This window comes from Sander vitreus, chromosome 3 (assembly GCF_031162955.1).
Source record: "Sander vitreus isolate 19-12246 chromosome 3, sanVit1, whole genome shotgun sequence".
Taxonomy (NCBI): Eukaryota; Metazoa; Chordata; class Actinopteri; order Perciformes; family Percidae; genus Sander; species Sander vitreus.
Genome location: NC_135857.1, coordinates 37,068,009 through 37,083,882, shown reverse-complemented (window position 1 = coordinate 37,083,882; position 15,874 = coordinate 37,068,009). Strand labels below are relative to the sequence as shown.

The following is a 15,874-nucleotide window of genomic DNA, read 5'->3' as shown; positions in this document are numbered from 1 at the left end:
TCTCCCTCCCTGCCTGTCTCCCTCCCTCCCTGCCTGTCTCCCTCCTTGCCTGCCTGTCTCCCTCCCTCCCTCCCTGCCTGTCTCCCTCCTTCCCTGCCTGTCTGTCTGTCTCCCCCATATCTGAATCAGAGAAGGGAAACGCTGCTGATTGGTTCGGCACCAAAACCACTCAGTTGATGTTATTTTTTGACATTCTTGTTTAGTTTTTTGGGACACTTTTGATTTGTTTGTGCTTTTTTTTAAAGACATTTTGGACTATATTAAAATATAAAAAACTTGCTTTATTTGCATTTCTAAAAGCAGACGCAGCGTCAGCGTCGTTTATACTTCAGTGTTTCTAAACCAGAGAACAAGAGAGTAATGCACAGTAAACTCTTTATTATATTAGTATTTTGTCTGGTGTTGTGAAGGAAACTTTACAGTTGAAGGTGGTTTTTAAACTCAGTAAATGAAGCAGAAAGAGGTCATGTTGCCTCATGCTGAAGAGGAAATGACAATGACCCAAAACACACCAGTGAAGGCTGTTCTAGGCTGGACGCAGCCCAGCTGGCGTACAAATGTGACGTCATGGATCTTTCTACGGACTAGAAGGAGAAAAAGGTAAACAACAACGGCAGCACTGACGTCAACGCTTGGATCTGATTGGATGAGCTACTTGGTGGGATCAGGCCTTTCATTCACCATAAAGAGCTCATCTTCACCCAGGACGTTAACCAGAGAGACCTGCAGTCACTCTGACAGTCCTGGCGTCACGCTGGTCTCCCCGTTTCCGCTTTGTCGCACGCCGCTGGGAAAAAAAAAGAGGCGTGCGCGACAGCTGGGCGCGCGCCATAAATCAGGCGTGCCGCAAACTTCAGTTCCTCATTTCAGTTTCACTTAATGTGTCGACTGAAATATTTTCCCTCCGTCGCTCTGAAAAGGACGTACAAATATCCCCCTTTCTGTAGTCTGCTGTTAGCTAGCTCCTCTCTCTGTAGTCTGCCGTTAGCTAGCTACTCTCTCTGTAGCCTGCCGTTAGCTAGCTCCTCTCTCTGTAGTCTGCCGTTAGCTAGCTACTCTCTCTGTAGCCTGCCGTTAGCTAGCTCCTCTCTCTGTAGTCTGCCGTTAGCTAGCTCCTCTCTCTGTAGTCTGCCGTTAGCTAGCTACTCTCTCTGTAGTCTGCCGTTAGCTAGCTGCTCCCTCTCTGTAGCCTGCCGTTAGCTAGCCGCCCTCTCTGTAGTCTGCCGTTAGCTAGCTGCCCTCTCTGTAGTCTGCCGTTAGCTAGCTGCCCTCTCTGTAGTCTGCCGTTAGCTAGCTCCTCTCTCTGTAGTCTGCCGTTAGCTAGCTACTCTCTCTGTAGTCTGCCGTTAGCTAGCTACTCTCTCTGTAGTCTGCCGTTAGCTAGCTACTCTCTCTGTAGTCTGCCGTTAGCTAGCTGCTCTCTCTGTAGTCTGCCGTTAGCTAGCTGCCCTCTCTGTAGTCTGCCGTTAGCTAGCTCCTCTCTCTGTAGCCTGCCGTTAGCTAGCTCCTCTTTCTGTAGTCTGCCGTTAGCTAGCCGCCCTCTCTGTAGTCTGCCGTTAGCTAGCTCCTCTCTCTGCAGCCTGCCGTTAGCTAGCTGCTCTCTCTGTAGTCTGCCGTTAGCTAGCTGCCCTCTCTGTAGTCTGCCGTTAGCTAGCTCCTCTCTCTGCAGCCTGCCGTTAGCTAGCTGCTCTCTCTGTAGTCTGCCGTTAGCTAGCTGCTCTCTCTGTAGCCTGCCGTTAGCTAGCTGCCGTCTCTGTAGTCTGCCGTTAGCTAGCTCCCGTCTCTCTGTAGTCTGCCGTTAGCTAGCCGCTCTCTGTAGTCTGCCGTTAGCTAGCTCCTCTCTCTGTAGCCTGCCGTTAGCTAGCTCCTCTCTCTGTAGCCTGCCGTTAGCTAGCTCCTCTCTCTGTAGCCTGCCGTTAGCTAGCCGCCCTCTCTGTAGCCTGCCGTTAGCTAGCTACCCTCTCTGTAGCCTGCCGTTAGCTAGCCGCCCTCTCTGTAGCCTGCCGTTAGCTAGCCGCCCTCTCTGTAGTCTGCTGTTAGCTAGCTCCTCTCTCTGTAGTCTGCCGTTAGCTAGCTGCCCTCTCTGTAGTCTGCCGTTAGCTAGCTGCTCTCTCTGTAGTCTGCCATTAGCTAGCTCCTCTCTCTGTAGCCTGCCGTTAGCTAGCTCCTCTTTCTGTAGCCTGCCGTTAGCTTGCTCCTCTCTCTGTAGTCTGCCGTTAGCTAGCTGCCCTCTCTGTAGCCTGCCGTTAGCTAGCTCCTCTCTCTGTAGCCTGCCGTTAGCTAGCTCCTCTCTCTGTAGCCTGCCGTTAGCTTGCTCCTCTCTCTGTAGTCTGCCGTTAGCTAGCCGCCCTCTCTGTAGCCTGCCGTTAGCTATCCGCCCTCTCTGTAGTCTGCCGTTAGCTAGCTCCTCTCTCTGTAGTCTGCCGTTAGCTAGCTGCTCTCTCTGTAGCCTGCCATTAGCTAGCTACTGTAAATGTAGGCTACTTTTAAACTCCGTATCTTCCCTCTGGGCTCACCAAAACGGACGTAAAAAACCTTTCTTTTCAGTTTTTCAAGAATCCGAATCGTTTTAAAAGTACCGGTTCGGCATCAGAATCGTAAAAACCCAAAACGATACCCAACCCTAAGCATAATTCACGTTTAAGAGAGCAAAGTCTTGGTTCCAGATGAACAAGACTGATGTTATGGAGTGGCCAGCCCAATCCCCAGACCTCAATCCCATAGAAAACCTGTGGGGTGACATCAGAAATGCTGTTTCTGAGGCTAACCCAGTACTACAGAGGGATTGTGGGATGTAGTCCAATGGTCCTGGGCTGGAATACCTGTTCACAGGTGACTCCATGCAACACAGATGTGGAGCAGTTCTCAGAAATAATGGTTATGAAACTAAATATTAGTGCAGTGATTCATAGTAAAGCAAACCCTCGAGACATGTTTCAGTTCATACAGTAAATGTTTGAGTTTGTAAAGAAAAATGCAAATACTGCTATTACAATATACAGCCTAGTATTCCTTTTTCTTCACTTCCTGTAAAGGTAGAACACAAACCTGATCTCTTCTGGTCATGTTCTGATCCCAATGCATTGATATTATGGACTTAAAAGCTATTCAGAGGATTATTCACCTTTCTTTTTTAAACACACTGCTATTATTCTGGAGACAACTGTACATTAAGACTACACACAATACAAACACACACAGATCAATCAACAGTCAAGTTACAAAAAGACAAATCAAGCTTTATTGTGACTTTTTTACCACCTGAGTGACATCGTCACAGACAGACAGACAGACAGAGAGACAGACAGACAGACAGACAGAGTGACAGAGAGACAGACAGACAGACAGAGAGACAGACAGAGAGACAGAGTGGCAGACAGAGAGAGAGACAGACAGAGAGACAGAGTGGCAGACGGAGAGAGAGACAGACAGAGAGACAGAGAGAGACAGACAGAGAGACAGAGAGACAGAGTGGCAGACAGAGAGAGAGAGACAGAGAGACAGACAGACAGAGTGACAGAGAGACAGACAGACAGACAGAGAGAGTGACAGAGAGACAGACAGACAGACAGAGAGACAGACAGAGAGACAGAGTGGCAGACGGAGAGAGAGACAGACAGAGAGAGAGAGAGAGGGAGAGAGAGACAGACAGAGAGAGAGACAGAGAGAGAGAGTGGCAGACAGAGAGAGAGACAGACAGAGAGACAGAGTGGCAGACGGAGAGAGAGACAGACAGAGAGACAGAGTGGCAGACGGAGAGAGAGACAGACAGAGAGAGAGACAGAGAGAGAGAGAGACAGACAGAGTGGCAGACGGAGAGACAGGTTCCTGGTCTCAGTACTGGAAACTTCTCTTGGTCTGGATGTCGTCCAGGATCTGCTGCAGCTCCTCGTCTTCAAACCTCCCCTCCAGACTAGAGGAGACGGGACAACAACAACAACATGTTACATCATTATACAGACCCCCCCTTATAAAAGGAACAAACGTGAAAAAAGCAACAAAAACGTCAACAAAAGATATAGAAAAATGACGGCAAAGCGCCCTACGGTTCTGGTTCTGGTGTGATGTGGACCAGACTGACCTGGGGATCAGGTTCTGGTTGTGTTGTGTGATGTAGTGTGGTGTCATGTGGTTCTGGTTCTGGTGTGATGTGGACCAGACTGACCTGGGGATCAGGTTCTGGTTGTGTTGTGTGATGTAGTGTGGTGTCATGTGGTTCTGGTTCTGGTGTGATGTGGACCAGACTGACCTGGGGATCAGGTTCTGGTTGTGTTGTGTGATGTAGTGTGGTGTCATGTGGTTCTGGTTCTGGTGTGATGTGGACCAGACTGACCTGGGGATCAGGTTCTGGTTGTGTAATGTAGTGTGGTGTCATGTGGTTCTGGTTCTGGTGTGACGTGGACCAGACTGACCTGGGGATCAGGTTCTGGTTGTGTTGTGTAATGTAGTGTGGTGTCATGTGGTTCTGGTTCTGGTGTGATGGGGACCAGACTGACCTGGGGATCAGGTTCTGGTTGTGTTGTGTAATGTAGTGTGGTGTCATGTGGTTCTGGTTCTGGTGTGATGTGGACCAGACTGACCTGGGGATCAGGTTCTGGTTGTGTTGTGTAATGTAGTGTGGTGTCATGTGGTTCTGGTGTCGTGTGGTTCTGGTTCTGGTGTGACGGGGACCAGACTGACCTGGGGATCAGGTTCTGGTTGTGTTGTGTGATGTAGTGTGGTGTCATGTGGTTCTGGTTCTGGTGTGATGTGGACCAGACTGACCTGGGGATCAGGTTCTGGTTGTGTTGTGTGATGTAGTGTGGTGTCATGTGGTTCTGGTTCTGGTGTGACGGGGACCAGACTGACCTGGGGATCAGGTTCTGGTTGTGTTGTGTGATGTAGTGTGGTGTCATGTGGTTCTGGTTCTGGTGTGACGTGGACCAGACTGACCTGGGGATCAGGTTCTGGCTGTGTTGTGTAATGTAGTGTGGTGTCATGTGGTTCTGGTGTCGTGTGGTTCTGGTTCTGGTGTGACGGGGACCAGACTGACCTGGGGATCAGGTTCTGGTTGTGTTGTGTAATGTAGTGTGGTGTCATGTGGTTCTGGTGTGACGTGGACCAGACTGACCTGGGGATCAGGTTCTGGTTGTGTTGTGTGATGTAGTGTGGTGTCATGTGGTTCTGGTTCTGGTGTGATGTGGACCAGACTGACCTGGGGATCAGGTTCTGGTTGTGTTGTGTAATGTAGTGTGGTGTCATGTGGTTCTGGTTCTGGTGTGACGTGGACCAGACTGACCTGGGGATCAGGTTCTGGGTTGTGTTGTGTGATGTAGTGTGGTGTCATGTGGTTCTGGTTCTGGTTCTGTGTGATGTGGACCAGACTGACCTGGGGATCAGGTTCTGGCTGTGTTGTGTAATGTAGTGTGGTGTCATGTGGTTCTGGTTCTGGTGTGACGTGGACCAGACTGACCTGGGGATCAGGTTCTGGTTGTGTTGTGTAATGTAGTGTGGTGTCATGTGGTTCTGGTGTGACGTGGACCAGACTGACCTGGGGATCAGGTTCTGGTTGTGTTGTGTGATGTAGTGTGGTGTCATGTGGTTCTGGTTCTGGTGTGATGTGGACCAGACTGACCTGGGGATCAGGTTCTGGTTGTGTTGTGTAATGTAGTGTGGTGTCATGTGGTTCTGGTTCTGGTGTGATGTGGACCAGACTGACCTGGGGATCAGGTTCTGGTTGTGTTGTGTGATGTAGTGTGGTGTCATGTGGTTCTGGTTCTGGTGTGACGTGGACCAGACTGACCTGGGGATCAGGGCTTTGGCCTCTTCTGCAGCTTCAGGACAAAGATTTGCTAAACTGGCCAACTCAAACTTATGGAGCTTCTTCTGCAGGAGGAGACTGAGACAGAGATTATTATTATTATTATTATTATTATTATTATTATATCAGAAGTATTTACTACTGGTTGTATTAAAGACAGAGAGAGAGAGACAGAGAGAGGGAGACAGAGAGAGAGGGAGACAGAGAGACAGAGAGAGAGAGACAGAGACAGAGAGAGAGAGGGAGAGACAGAGAGAGAGAGGGAGAGAGAGAGAGAGAGAGAGGGAGACAGAGAGAGAGAGACAGAGACAGAGAGAGAGAGGGAGAGACAGAGAGAGAGAGGGAGAGAGAGAGGGAGAGAGAGGGAAGGAGAGAGGGAGAGAGAGAGACAGAGAGAGAGACAGAGAGAGAGACAGACAGGGAGAGAGAGGGAAGGAGAGAGGGAGAGAGAGAGACAGAGAGAGAGACAGAGAGACAGAGACAGAGAGAGACAGAGAGAGAGGGAAAGAGAGAGAGACAGAGAGAGAGACAGACAGGGAGAGAGAGGGAAGGAGAGAGGGAGAGAGAGAGACAGAGAGAGAGACAGAGAGACAGAGACAGAGAGAGAGAGACAGACAGAGAGAGAGAAGTCTACATCCTTCATGTTCCTTCCAGGATTTCTCTGGTGCTGCTGGCTGAGCTGTGAGGACTCTGGTTACCTCCTCAGATCTCTGCAGGGTGAATCCAGACAGCTGGCTGGACTCTCTGTCCAATCAGAGCTTTCTCTCGCATGACTAAAACTACTATTTAGCAGAGGCACCGTGGCGCCATCCGGAGCTTAGCCCCGCCCACGACAATTGTGATTGGTTTAAAGAAATGTCAATAAACCTGAGCAGGTTTTACTCCCATCGAGGAATGCTGTGAGGACTAGACACAGACAGACCTGTGTACGACGTGATGGGGGGATGTTAGGGGGGTACCTGCGTACGGAGGTGATGGGGGATGTTAGGGGGGTACCTGCGTACAACGTGATGGGGGATGTTAGGGGGTACCTGCGTACGACGTGATGGGGGATGTTAGGGGGTACCTGCGTAAGACGTGATGGGGGATGTTAGGGGGTACCTGCGTACAACGTGATGGGGGATGTTAGGGGGTACCTGCGTAAGACGTGATGGGGGGATGTTAGGGGGTACCTGCGCACGACGTGATGGGGGGATGTTAGGGGGTACCCTGCGCACGACGTGATGGGGGGGGATGTTAGGGGGTACCTGCGTACGACGTGATGGGGGGATGTTAGGGGGGTACCTGCGTACGACGTGATGGGGGATGTTAGGGGGGTACCTGCGTAAGACGTGATGGGGGGGGGTTAGGGGGTACCTGCGCACGACGTGATGGGGGGGGATGTTAGGGGGTACCTGCGCACAACGTGATGGGGGGATGTTAGGGGGTACCCTGCGCACGACGTGATGGGGGGGATGTTAGGGAGGGTACCTAAAGCGCACGACGTGATGGGGGGATGTTAGGGGGTACCTGCGTACAACGTGATGGGGGGATGTTAGGGGGGTACCTGCGTACGACGTGATGGGGGGGGGGATGTTAGGGGGTACCCTGCGCACGACGTGATGGGGGGGGATGTTAGGAGGGTACCCTGCGCACGACGTGATGGGGGGGGATGTTAGGGGTACCTGCGCACGACGTGATGGGGGGGATGTTAGGGGGTACCTGCGTACGACGTGATGGGGGATGTTAGGGGGGTACCTGCGTACGACGTGATGGGGGGATGTTAGGGGGTACCTGCGTACGACGTGATGGGGGGATGTTAGGGGGGTACCTGCGTACGGCGGTGATGGTCTCGCGGTTCTTGAAGCGGCTGAACCGGGCCGTGTAGTTGAGCGTCTTCATGAAGACCTCCGACAGCTCCTGCTCGTCCTCGGCGCTCTCGTTCTGCTGCTTGCGGTGCTCCAGCAGCATGTGCACCTCCGAGTTCAGCAGGGTCTCCGCGTTCTCAAACTCTGTAACCACGACAACAACACACGGGCCAATCAGAGAGCAGCGGGGGCCATGTTTGGAGTTCTGCTTGTGGAAACACTGGATTCAAACGCTGCTACTGCAGTAATAGTATGAATAAAAACATCATAATTTAAAACATAAAAATTACAAAAAATTAAAATTCTTAAAAATTAATGGAAATTATTAGCATTTAAAATAAATTAAAATTAATTTAATTTAAATAATTAAAAATAGACTGAATATTAAAAAAGTAATTAAGAATAAATTAAAAAAGTAAAATATATAAAAAATTAATTTAAATAATTAAGTTAATAAATATATATTAACATAATACAAATATTTATACTAAAAAATACTATAAAATTAAATAATTTAACTATAAAATATTTGTTTTTAAAAAAATGAATAAATCAAGATCCAAGTAATCAGAATAAATAATTTGTACTTAAGTGCAGTACTTAAGTAAATGTACTACTTTTAGTCGACCACTATCTGATACTACTACAGATACAGGTATTTACCCTAGTAGTTGTTTTGTTGTATAAAAGTGGAGAAAAACTTCTTACTAGGCTGTTTATACTGCTGTTACAGCGGAGAGGAGCCGGTTTACATCAATTTTATACATATTAAATATGTTATAAGTTAACACACTGGTTCTCAAGCTGTTTTCAATAATGTTCCCCCTCTGAACAGTGTTTTTAAGAAAAGTAACCCCTAACAAGATCCTGAGATAAATCCTGATTATTTACATGGAGTCTGGTGGAGATATGCTGGCTCTATACACGCTAAAAGTCCTGATTATTTACATGGAGTCTGGTGGAGATATGCTGGCTCTATACACGCTAAAAGTCCTGATTATTTACATGGAGTCTGGTGGAGATATGCTGGCTCTATACACGCTAAAAGTCCTGATTATTTACATGGAGTCTGGTGGAGATATGCTGGCTCTATACACGCTAAAAGTCCTGATTATTTACATGGAGTCTGGTGGAGATATGCTGGCTCTATACACGCTAAAAGTCCTGATTATTTACATGGAGTCTGGTGGAGATATGCTGGCTCTATACACGCTAAAAGTCCTGATTATTTACATGGAGTCTGGTGGAGATATGCTGGCTCTATACACGCTAAAAGTCCTGATTATTTACATGGAGTCTGGTGGAGATATGCTGGCTCTATACACGCTAAAAGTCCTGATTATTTACATGGAGTCTGGTGGAGATATGCTGGCTCTATACACGCTAAAAGTCCTGATTATTTACATGGAGTCTGGTGGAGATATGCTGGCTCTATACACGCTAAAAGTCCTGATTATTTACATGGAGTCTGGTGGAGATATGCTGGCTCTATACACGCTAAAAGTCCTGATTATTTACATGGAGTCTGGTGGAGATATGCTGGCTCTATACACGCTAAAAGTCCTGATTATTTACATGGAGTCTGGTGGAGATATGCTGGCTCTATACACGCTAAAAAGTCCTGATTATTTACATGGAGTCTGGTGGAGATATGCTGGCTCTATACACGCTAAAAAGTCCTGATTATTTACATGGAGTCTGGTGGAGATATGCTGGCTCTATACACGCTAAAAGTCCTGATTATTTACATGGAGTCTGGTGGAGATATGCTGGCTCTATACACGCTAAAAGTCCTGATTATTTACATGGAGTCTGGTGGAGATATGCTGGCTCTATACACGCTAAAAAGTCCTGATTATTTACATGGAGTCTGGTGGAGATATGCTGGCTCTATACACGCTAAAAGTCCTGATTATTTACATGGAGTCTGGTGGAGATATGCTGTCTCTATACACGCTAAAAGTCCTGATTATTTACATGGAGTCTGGTGGAGATATGCTGGCTCTATACACGCTAAAAGTCCTGATTATTTACATGGAGTCTGGTGGAGATATGCTGGCTCTATACACGCTAAAAGTCCTGATTATTTACATGGAGTCTGGTGGGTTTGGTGATGGGGATTTTGGGGCTGTTTCATTCAGAAAGTAGAAGTAACTACCGCACCCTAGGGGGACACGTACCCCCATTTGAGAAACACTGAGTTAACAGTCCTTCATATATTTAATGTTATAAGTTGACAGACCTTTAGGAAACAGCAGCTGTGAAGCATCTTCTTCAACATCTCCGACATTAGCCGGAGCCGCGCCGCTTCCAGTCGCCATGACACCCAGCTAACAGCTAACGACTAAAAGCTAACGGTTAACGGTTACCGGGCAACAGTCTGCGGCTGCGCAGGCATCAAGCAGCAGCAGCCGTTACCGGGGACCGAGCACAGAGTCCCGGCGGTGAGACGGTGAACTCTGTGCGGCTCCAACGACTCTAAAACACGGACACACGTTACAGATCGAGCTCGGCGCCTTCCAGCCACACAATAACACATACAATCACTTCCGGTTCTTAAAGCTATCACTTCCGGGCGTATTTGTATTATTTTTTTTAAAATTATTATTATTATTATTTTACGTTTTAATTCACACAACGCAATTTACAAAACAAGAAATAAAAGCATTACATACAAGCGATCACAGTTTTTAAGTAGTTTTTAAATATCCAGCAATACAAAAAAACTGTATACAGGTAATAGTATCCTATATAAATAGCTTGCCCGTAGTTCTGCTCCTTCAAAATAAAAGCACAGCGCCCTCTGGTGGACATTGAAAGTCACAACACCTCGCGGGAGTGACTCTACATAAACTAACCGGTTACCGGCAGAAAAAACGGTGGTGAGGAGGAAGTACTCACACCTCTGACTTCAGTAAAATACCACAGTGTACAAGCTGTACAAGTACTCTGTTACAAGTAAAAGTGCTGCATTCAAACGTTTGCATTCAAAAGTATTCGCATAAAAAAGTAGCAAAAGTAAAAAAAAACTCATTCTGTAGAATACATATATATTATTGTAATATAATTTGTGATGCATCATTGTTATGTTGTTGTTGGTAAAAGTGGAACTCATTCTAAGACATAAAAAAAAAAAAAAAGTTCTGCGTTGGCCGGGAATCGAACCCGGGTCAACTGCTTGGAAGGCAGCTATGCTAACCACTATACCACCAACGCTTACGGTAAGCTACGGGTCTCGGTATGGATGTCAACTGAGTTTTGGGGCATAATGTATTAATGTATAATTAATAATAATTAACAAACATTTAAAACGATTCTTTCGCTCCGTAGTAATTTCTTTACAAGATATTTATCAAAAAAGACTTCATAAAAATGACAAAAACGTCGGAAAAGGCGATTAAGGCTTCAAAAACAGCAATAAAAATGTCGCAAAAAAACGCAATGTAGATGGATGGATGGATGGATGGATGGATGGATGGATGGATAGAGAGATATTTTATTGATCCCCAAGGGGAAATTCAAGGTCCCAGTAGTTTAAAGACATCACACACAACATACACATACATCATAAACAGGATGATACAATAACAAATCCACATGAATAATATGGACAATAAAAGAAAAGATACTAAATGAATGTACTGAGGGATGTATAAGCATGAGAGGCCTGCAGTGACAGGACAGGAACTGACCCTGGGATTCAGTCTGCATGTTCAGGTGCTCTATGAGAGGGTTGTCATGGTTGTAGTGCAAATAAGTCCAATAGTATAAAGGATAAAGTCTAGAGACCAGCATTAAATATGGACAATATAAGAGAATAATAGAATATGAAGTATAAAGAAACAACAATGAGGAAAACGTGGAACAACCAACAAAATGGAAAAAACTCAGAAAAAGCAACAAAAAAGTCTAAATATGTATATAAAATCACCTAAGTACATATTGGAGCCATGTTTCACAAGCCACATATCAAAAAGAAGTCAAAAAAGTATAAAACAGCAACTAAAACATCGCAAAAATGTGGAATCTTTTTTTTAAGTGGAAAAAATGACAAACGGTAAAAAAGTCGATATAAATAAATACTGGAGCCATTCACAAGCCAGATATCTCCAGAACATTCTGACACTGTTATTTTTCAGATGGACACATCAGGAGACAATTAACTTTATTTCTCAAGAACAAACCATAGACAGTTAAAGAAATAGACAAAGTGACACCGTTGTTTTCCACGGAGACCAGTGACGTCTCTTTCCCGGTGATGGCTGAGCGTTACTGAGCAGCCTCCAACTGAGCTTGAAGACGTAGATGTGACGTGAGCAACCTGTCTGAAAGTTGGAAGTCTTCTGGTAGCTGTGCCAAGAGAAATCTCAATCATTCCCAATCTAGCAGAGACGGAGAGCGTAGGTATATGTAAGGAGATGGCACTTCGCCGCCAGTCGCCTGAAGGGTTCTGCCTTCGCCGCCAGTCGCCTGAAGGGTTCTGCCTTCGCTGCCAGTCGCCTGAAGGGTTCTGCCTTCGCTGCCAGTCGCCTGAAGGGTTCTGCCTTCGCCGCCAGTCGCCTGAAGGGTTCTGCCTTCGCCAGTCGCCTGAAGGGTTCTGCCTTCGCCGCCAGTCGCCTGAAGGGTTCTGCCTTCGTCGCTGACCGCGGAAGGGTTCTGCCTTCGCCGCCAGTCGCCTGAAGGGTTCTGCCTTCGTCGCCCGGCCGCGGGAAGGGTTCTGCCTTTGTCGCCAGTCGCCTGAAGGGTTCTGCCTTCGCTGCCAGTCGCCTGAAGGGTTCTGCCTTCGCCGCCAGTCGCCTGAAGGGTTCTGCCTTCGTCGCCAGTCGCCTGAAGGATTCTGCCTTCGTCGCCGGCCGCTGGAAGGGTTCTGCCTTCGCCGCCAGTCGCCTGAAGGGTTCTGCCTTCGTCGCCAGTCGCCTGAAGGGTTCTGCCTTCGCCGCCAGTCGCCTGAAGGGTTCTGCCTTAGTCGCCAGTCGCCTGAAGGGTTCTGCCTTCGCTGCCAGTCGCCTGAAGGGTTCTGCCTTCGCCGCCAGTCGCCTGAAGGGTTCTGCCTTAGCCGCCAGTCGCCTGAAGGGTTCTGCCTTCGCCGCCAGTCGCCTGAAGGGTTCTGCCTTCGCTGCCAGTCGCCTGAAGGGTTCTGCCTTCGCCGCCAGTCGCCTGAAGGGTTCTGCCTTCGTCGCCAGTCGCCTGAAGGGTTCTGCCTTCGCCGCCAGTCGCCTGAAGGGTTCTGCCTTCGTCGCCAGTCGCCTGAAGGATTCTGCCTTCGTCGCCGGCCGCTGGAAGGGTTCTGCCTTCGCTGCTGTTCCCTGTTGCCAAGGCCTCTCTGTTCCCAGTCCCGGGGCCTCCCTGTTCCCTGTCCTGGGGCCTCCCTGTCCCGTGAGGCCTCTCCGGCCCTCTGTTTTGCCGGGGCCTCTCCGGCCCTCTGTTTCCCCCAGGCCTTTTTGCCACTAGACCCCCGTGCCCTAGTGCCCATGGTCCCCAGTTCCCATTATCCTCAGTTCCCTAGCCCCGTTTGACTTTTTGTTCAGCCGTAACAACAAAAAGCCGTCATGAAAAATGCCACAATGTTGCAACTTCACCTCCGACTCTCAGCGAGTCCACAGAACTTTAGGCGTGAAAGCGCCCTAAATGTATTTCTCATTATTTACAAGAAGCACAATAGCACTAAGCCTATAACTTCAACGGTCAATCCATGATAGTTTGGGCCGAACGTGAACGAGGGCAGGCGTGTTTTCACTCCCCCGCTCCTGGCCCCCCACTTTCCCTCTGCTCTCCAAGTGGCCTCCGTGCAATGTCTGCTTTTTTGTCATACCAAGGGCAGAGGGGAAGCAGTGGTGTAGTCTGTTACGTAGACTACACCACTGAGGGGAAGTTGAAGAGGGCATGTTGGAACACCAATGAAACCAAGCCCAGATTTAATGCTGAAAGAGGTCCGTTTCAGCTGTGAGGAAGTTTCTCTTTACTGTAACATGTAATCATGTGACCAAAGTCAGACCAAGGTCCATCCAGTGAGAGTGCTTATTTCATAGTGGGGAGTGACCACACACACACACACACACACACACACACACACACATAAACACACACACACACACACACTCTGACGAGGGATAAGAAGCGTCGCTTCACTTTGTCTGATGGAAGTTGAAGCTCCTTTTCTACGCAGACCTGCTGAGGACAGACGAGACGCTGATGGCTGAAAGTTCAGTAAGTGGAGCTATGATTGGTTGAGATGATGTCATTGATTGTTGTTTTTTGGAGAAATGGCTGAATTGACGGTGAAAGTGTGACTGTCTAAAGTTGGGCAGCAGCCAGCAGAGAGAAGTCCAGATGAAGTGTTGCTTTGAATGAGAAAGATGAGTTCAGGGTGATTTAGGGTCTGTCAGGGGCTCTCAGAGATGTGGAGAAGATTAGGACTCAGCAGGAAACACTTTGTTACTGCGGTAAAACAAGCTGCGATGTAACGTTAAAGGGCAACTGATCAACCTCCCCCAACCACAGTTAAGATAATCACGCACTAATCTGTAATTTCAGTTTTATACGTTCATATTCTAAATGTGTTCCAGTTTGTTTCCAGGGCCCAGTTTTATCATGGAAATGCTGTTAAAACACATTCAGGGCCTATTTTAGCGACCTGAAACGCATAGTAGCTTTGTGGGCGGATCTTGCCGTTCAACATCACGTCTCCTTAAGTCCTCTAATATTTCACTCACTTATGTCAGCAACACATCCATGATTCATGGAAATGAAAAAACAAGCCACAAAGAATGCTGCGACTTTTTTGAGGACTGTACTGTAAAGTGCCTCCTGACCTACCCAAACACCTGAGGCGCATTTTCAGTAATATTTTTCCTTATAATTATGTATGGTTTGCAAAAAATGTGAACTGCTAAAAATAGCATCTGAAAGATGTTCCACTGACTTTAGACCAGGTTTTTCCTGGTCTGTGGCGAACTGTTTTCTGAAACTGCAAAATAGCACCAGGAACGTTTTGCGCCTGAACACGCCTTCTCTTTTTCGCTGAACCGCCCCCGGGAGCACAAGTTCATTCCCTAATTTACCGACATGCGTCTGTGGAGGGAAAAGTCCGCTGTGCGTCGGGTGCCAAATAGGAATGATACATACATCGGTGTACAAAGGCAATTACGCTGGGTGCAAGATAGGGCCCTCAGACTATTTGCAGTCTATTTAATAGGAATGATGCTCCATCAGTGCGACCAATCACATCATGTGTTATAAACACAAAGTGTGTAGTAAAAACTGTGAACTGGAACTGGACACAAACACAGTGAACAGAGACCTCAAACTGTCTGACAACAACAGGAAGGTGACATTAGTGGAGGAGGATCAGTCATATCCTGATCATCCAGAGAGGTTTGACTCCTGGCCTCAGCTGCTGTGTAGAGATGGTCTGACTGGTCGCTGTTACTGGGAGGTTGAGACGAGAGGAGAGGTTGATATATCAGTGAGTTACAGAGGAATCAGGAGGAGAGGAGGTGGTGATGAATGTAGTAAAAACATCAATTTCAGTAACAGGAGAGTGGGGTTCGAATCCCGGTAAGGGCTCGTCCAGTGAGGATCAAGACCAGAGAAATCATGAAAACATGGCGGAACCAGCCAGCTAGTAGATGACTTGTTAGTTGGCTAAGGTTAGCTTTCTAACTCTGCCACGCCACACGTGAAAACGTAGTCTCACATTGCTAGACCTTATCTCCACAGCGCTGCAAAGGAAGGTCTGGCAACAGGAGCTCCTGGATAGGAGAAAACATGGGATGTTTGCATTTCTTTAAACCAATTACAATCGTCGTGGGCGGGCTAAGCTCCTGATGCAGCGACGGGGGCTCTGCTAAATAGTCTCTGGAAGGAACTGGTTTTTGGTGGAACATTTGCACCCTGCAAAGAACAGTCAGCTCAGCGACAGCAACATCAAGAAGAAGGAACACAGAAGCCTGGAAAATACCAAGGGCTTAGAGAAGATCTAGAAAAGATGTGTAAACCAACAGTGCTTCCAGTGGTAATCCGTAACCCCCAAACTAAGACGGTGGCTCCAGAAAATTCCAGGAACAATATCTGAGATCTCTGTCCAGAAGAGCACAGTCCTAGGAATAGCTCAGATACTGCGCAGGACCCTCAGGCTGCCAGGCCTTTGGTAGAGGACCTGAGCTTGAAGACCACACAGCATGGGGCGATTGTACTGTTGGCCACTGCTTTACCTTCAGGTCAGAGG

General features: G+C 47.8%; 1 protein-coding gene and 1 non-coding gene across 2 annotated transcripts; both read right to left on the bottom strand.

The window, feature by feature from the left end:
- Nucleotides 1–3,636: 3,636 nt before the first annotated feature.
- polr2d (RNA polymerase II subunit D) lies at nucleotides 3,637–10,194 on the bottom strand. Its single transcript, XM_078247230.1, has 4 exons — nucleotides 9,890–10,194; nucleotides 7,611–7,791; nucleotides 5,783–5,878; nucleotides 3,637–3,913 (listed from the first exon to the last, which is right to left on the bottom strand). Exons 1-4 carry the CDS (start codon nucleotides 9,966–9,968, stop codon nucleotides 3,835–3,837), a joined length of 435 nt encoding a protein of 144 aa, XP_078103356.1. The 5' UTR covers nucleotides 9,969–10,194; the 3' UTR covers nucleotides 3,637–3,834.
- A 597-nt stretch (nucleotides 10,195–10,791) lies between these two features.
- Nucleotides 10,792–10,863, bottom strand: trnag-ucc (transfer RNA glycine (anticodon UCC)). Its single transcript has one exon. It is a non-coding gene; the product is annotated as a tRNA-Gly (tRNA).
- Between the last annotated feature and the right edge of the window lie 5,011 nt (nucleotides 10,864–15,874).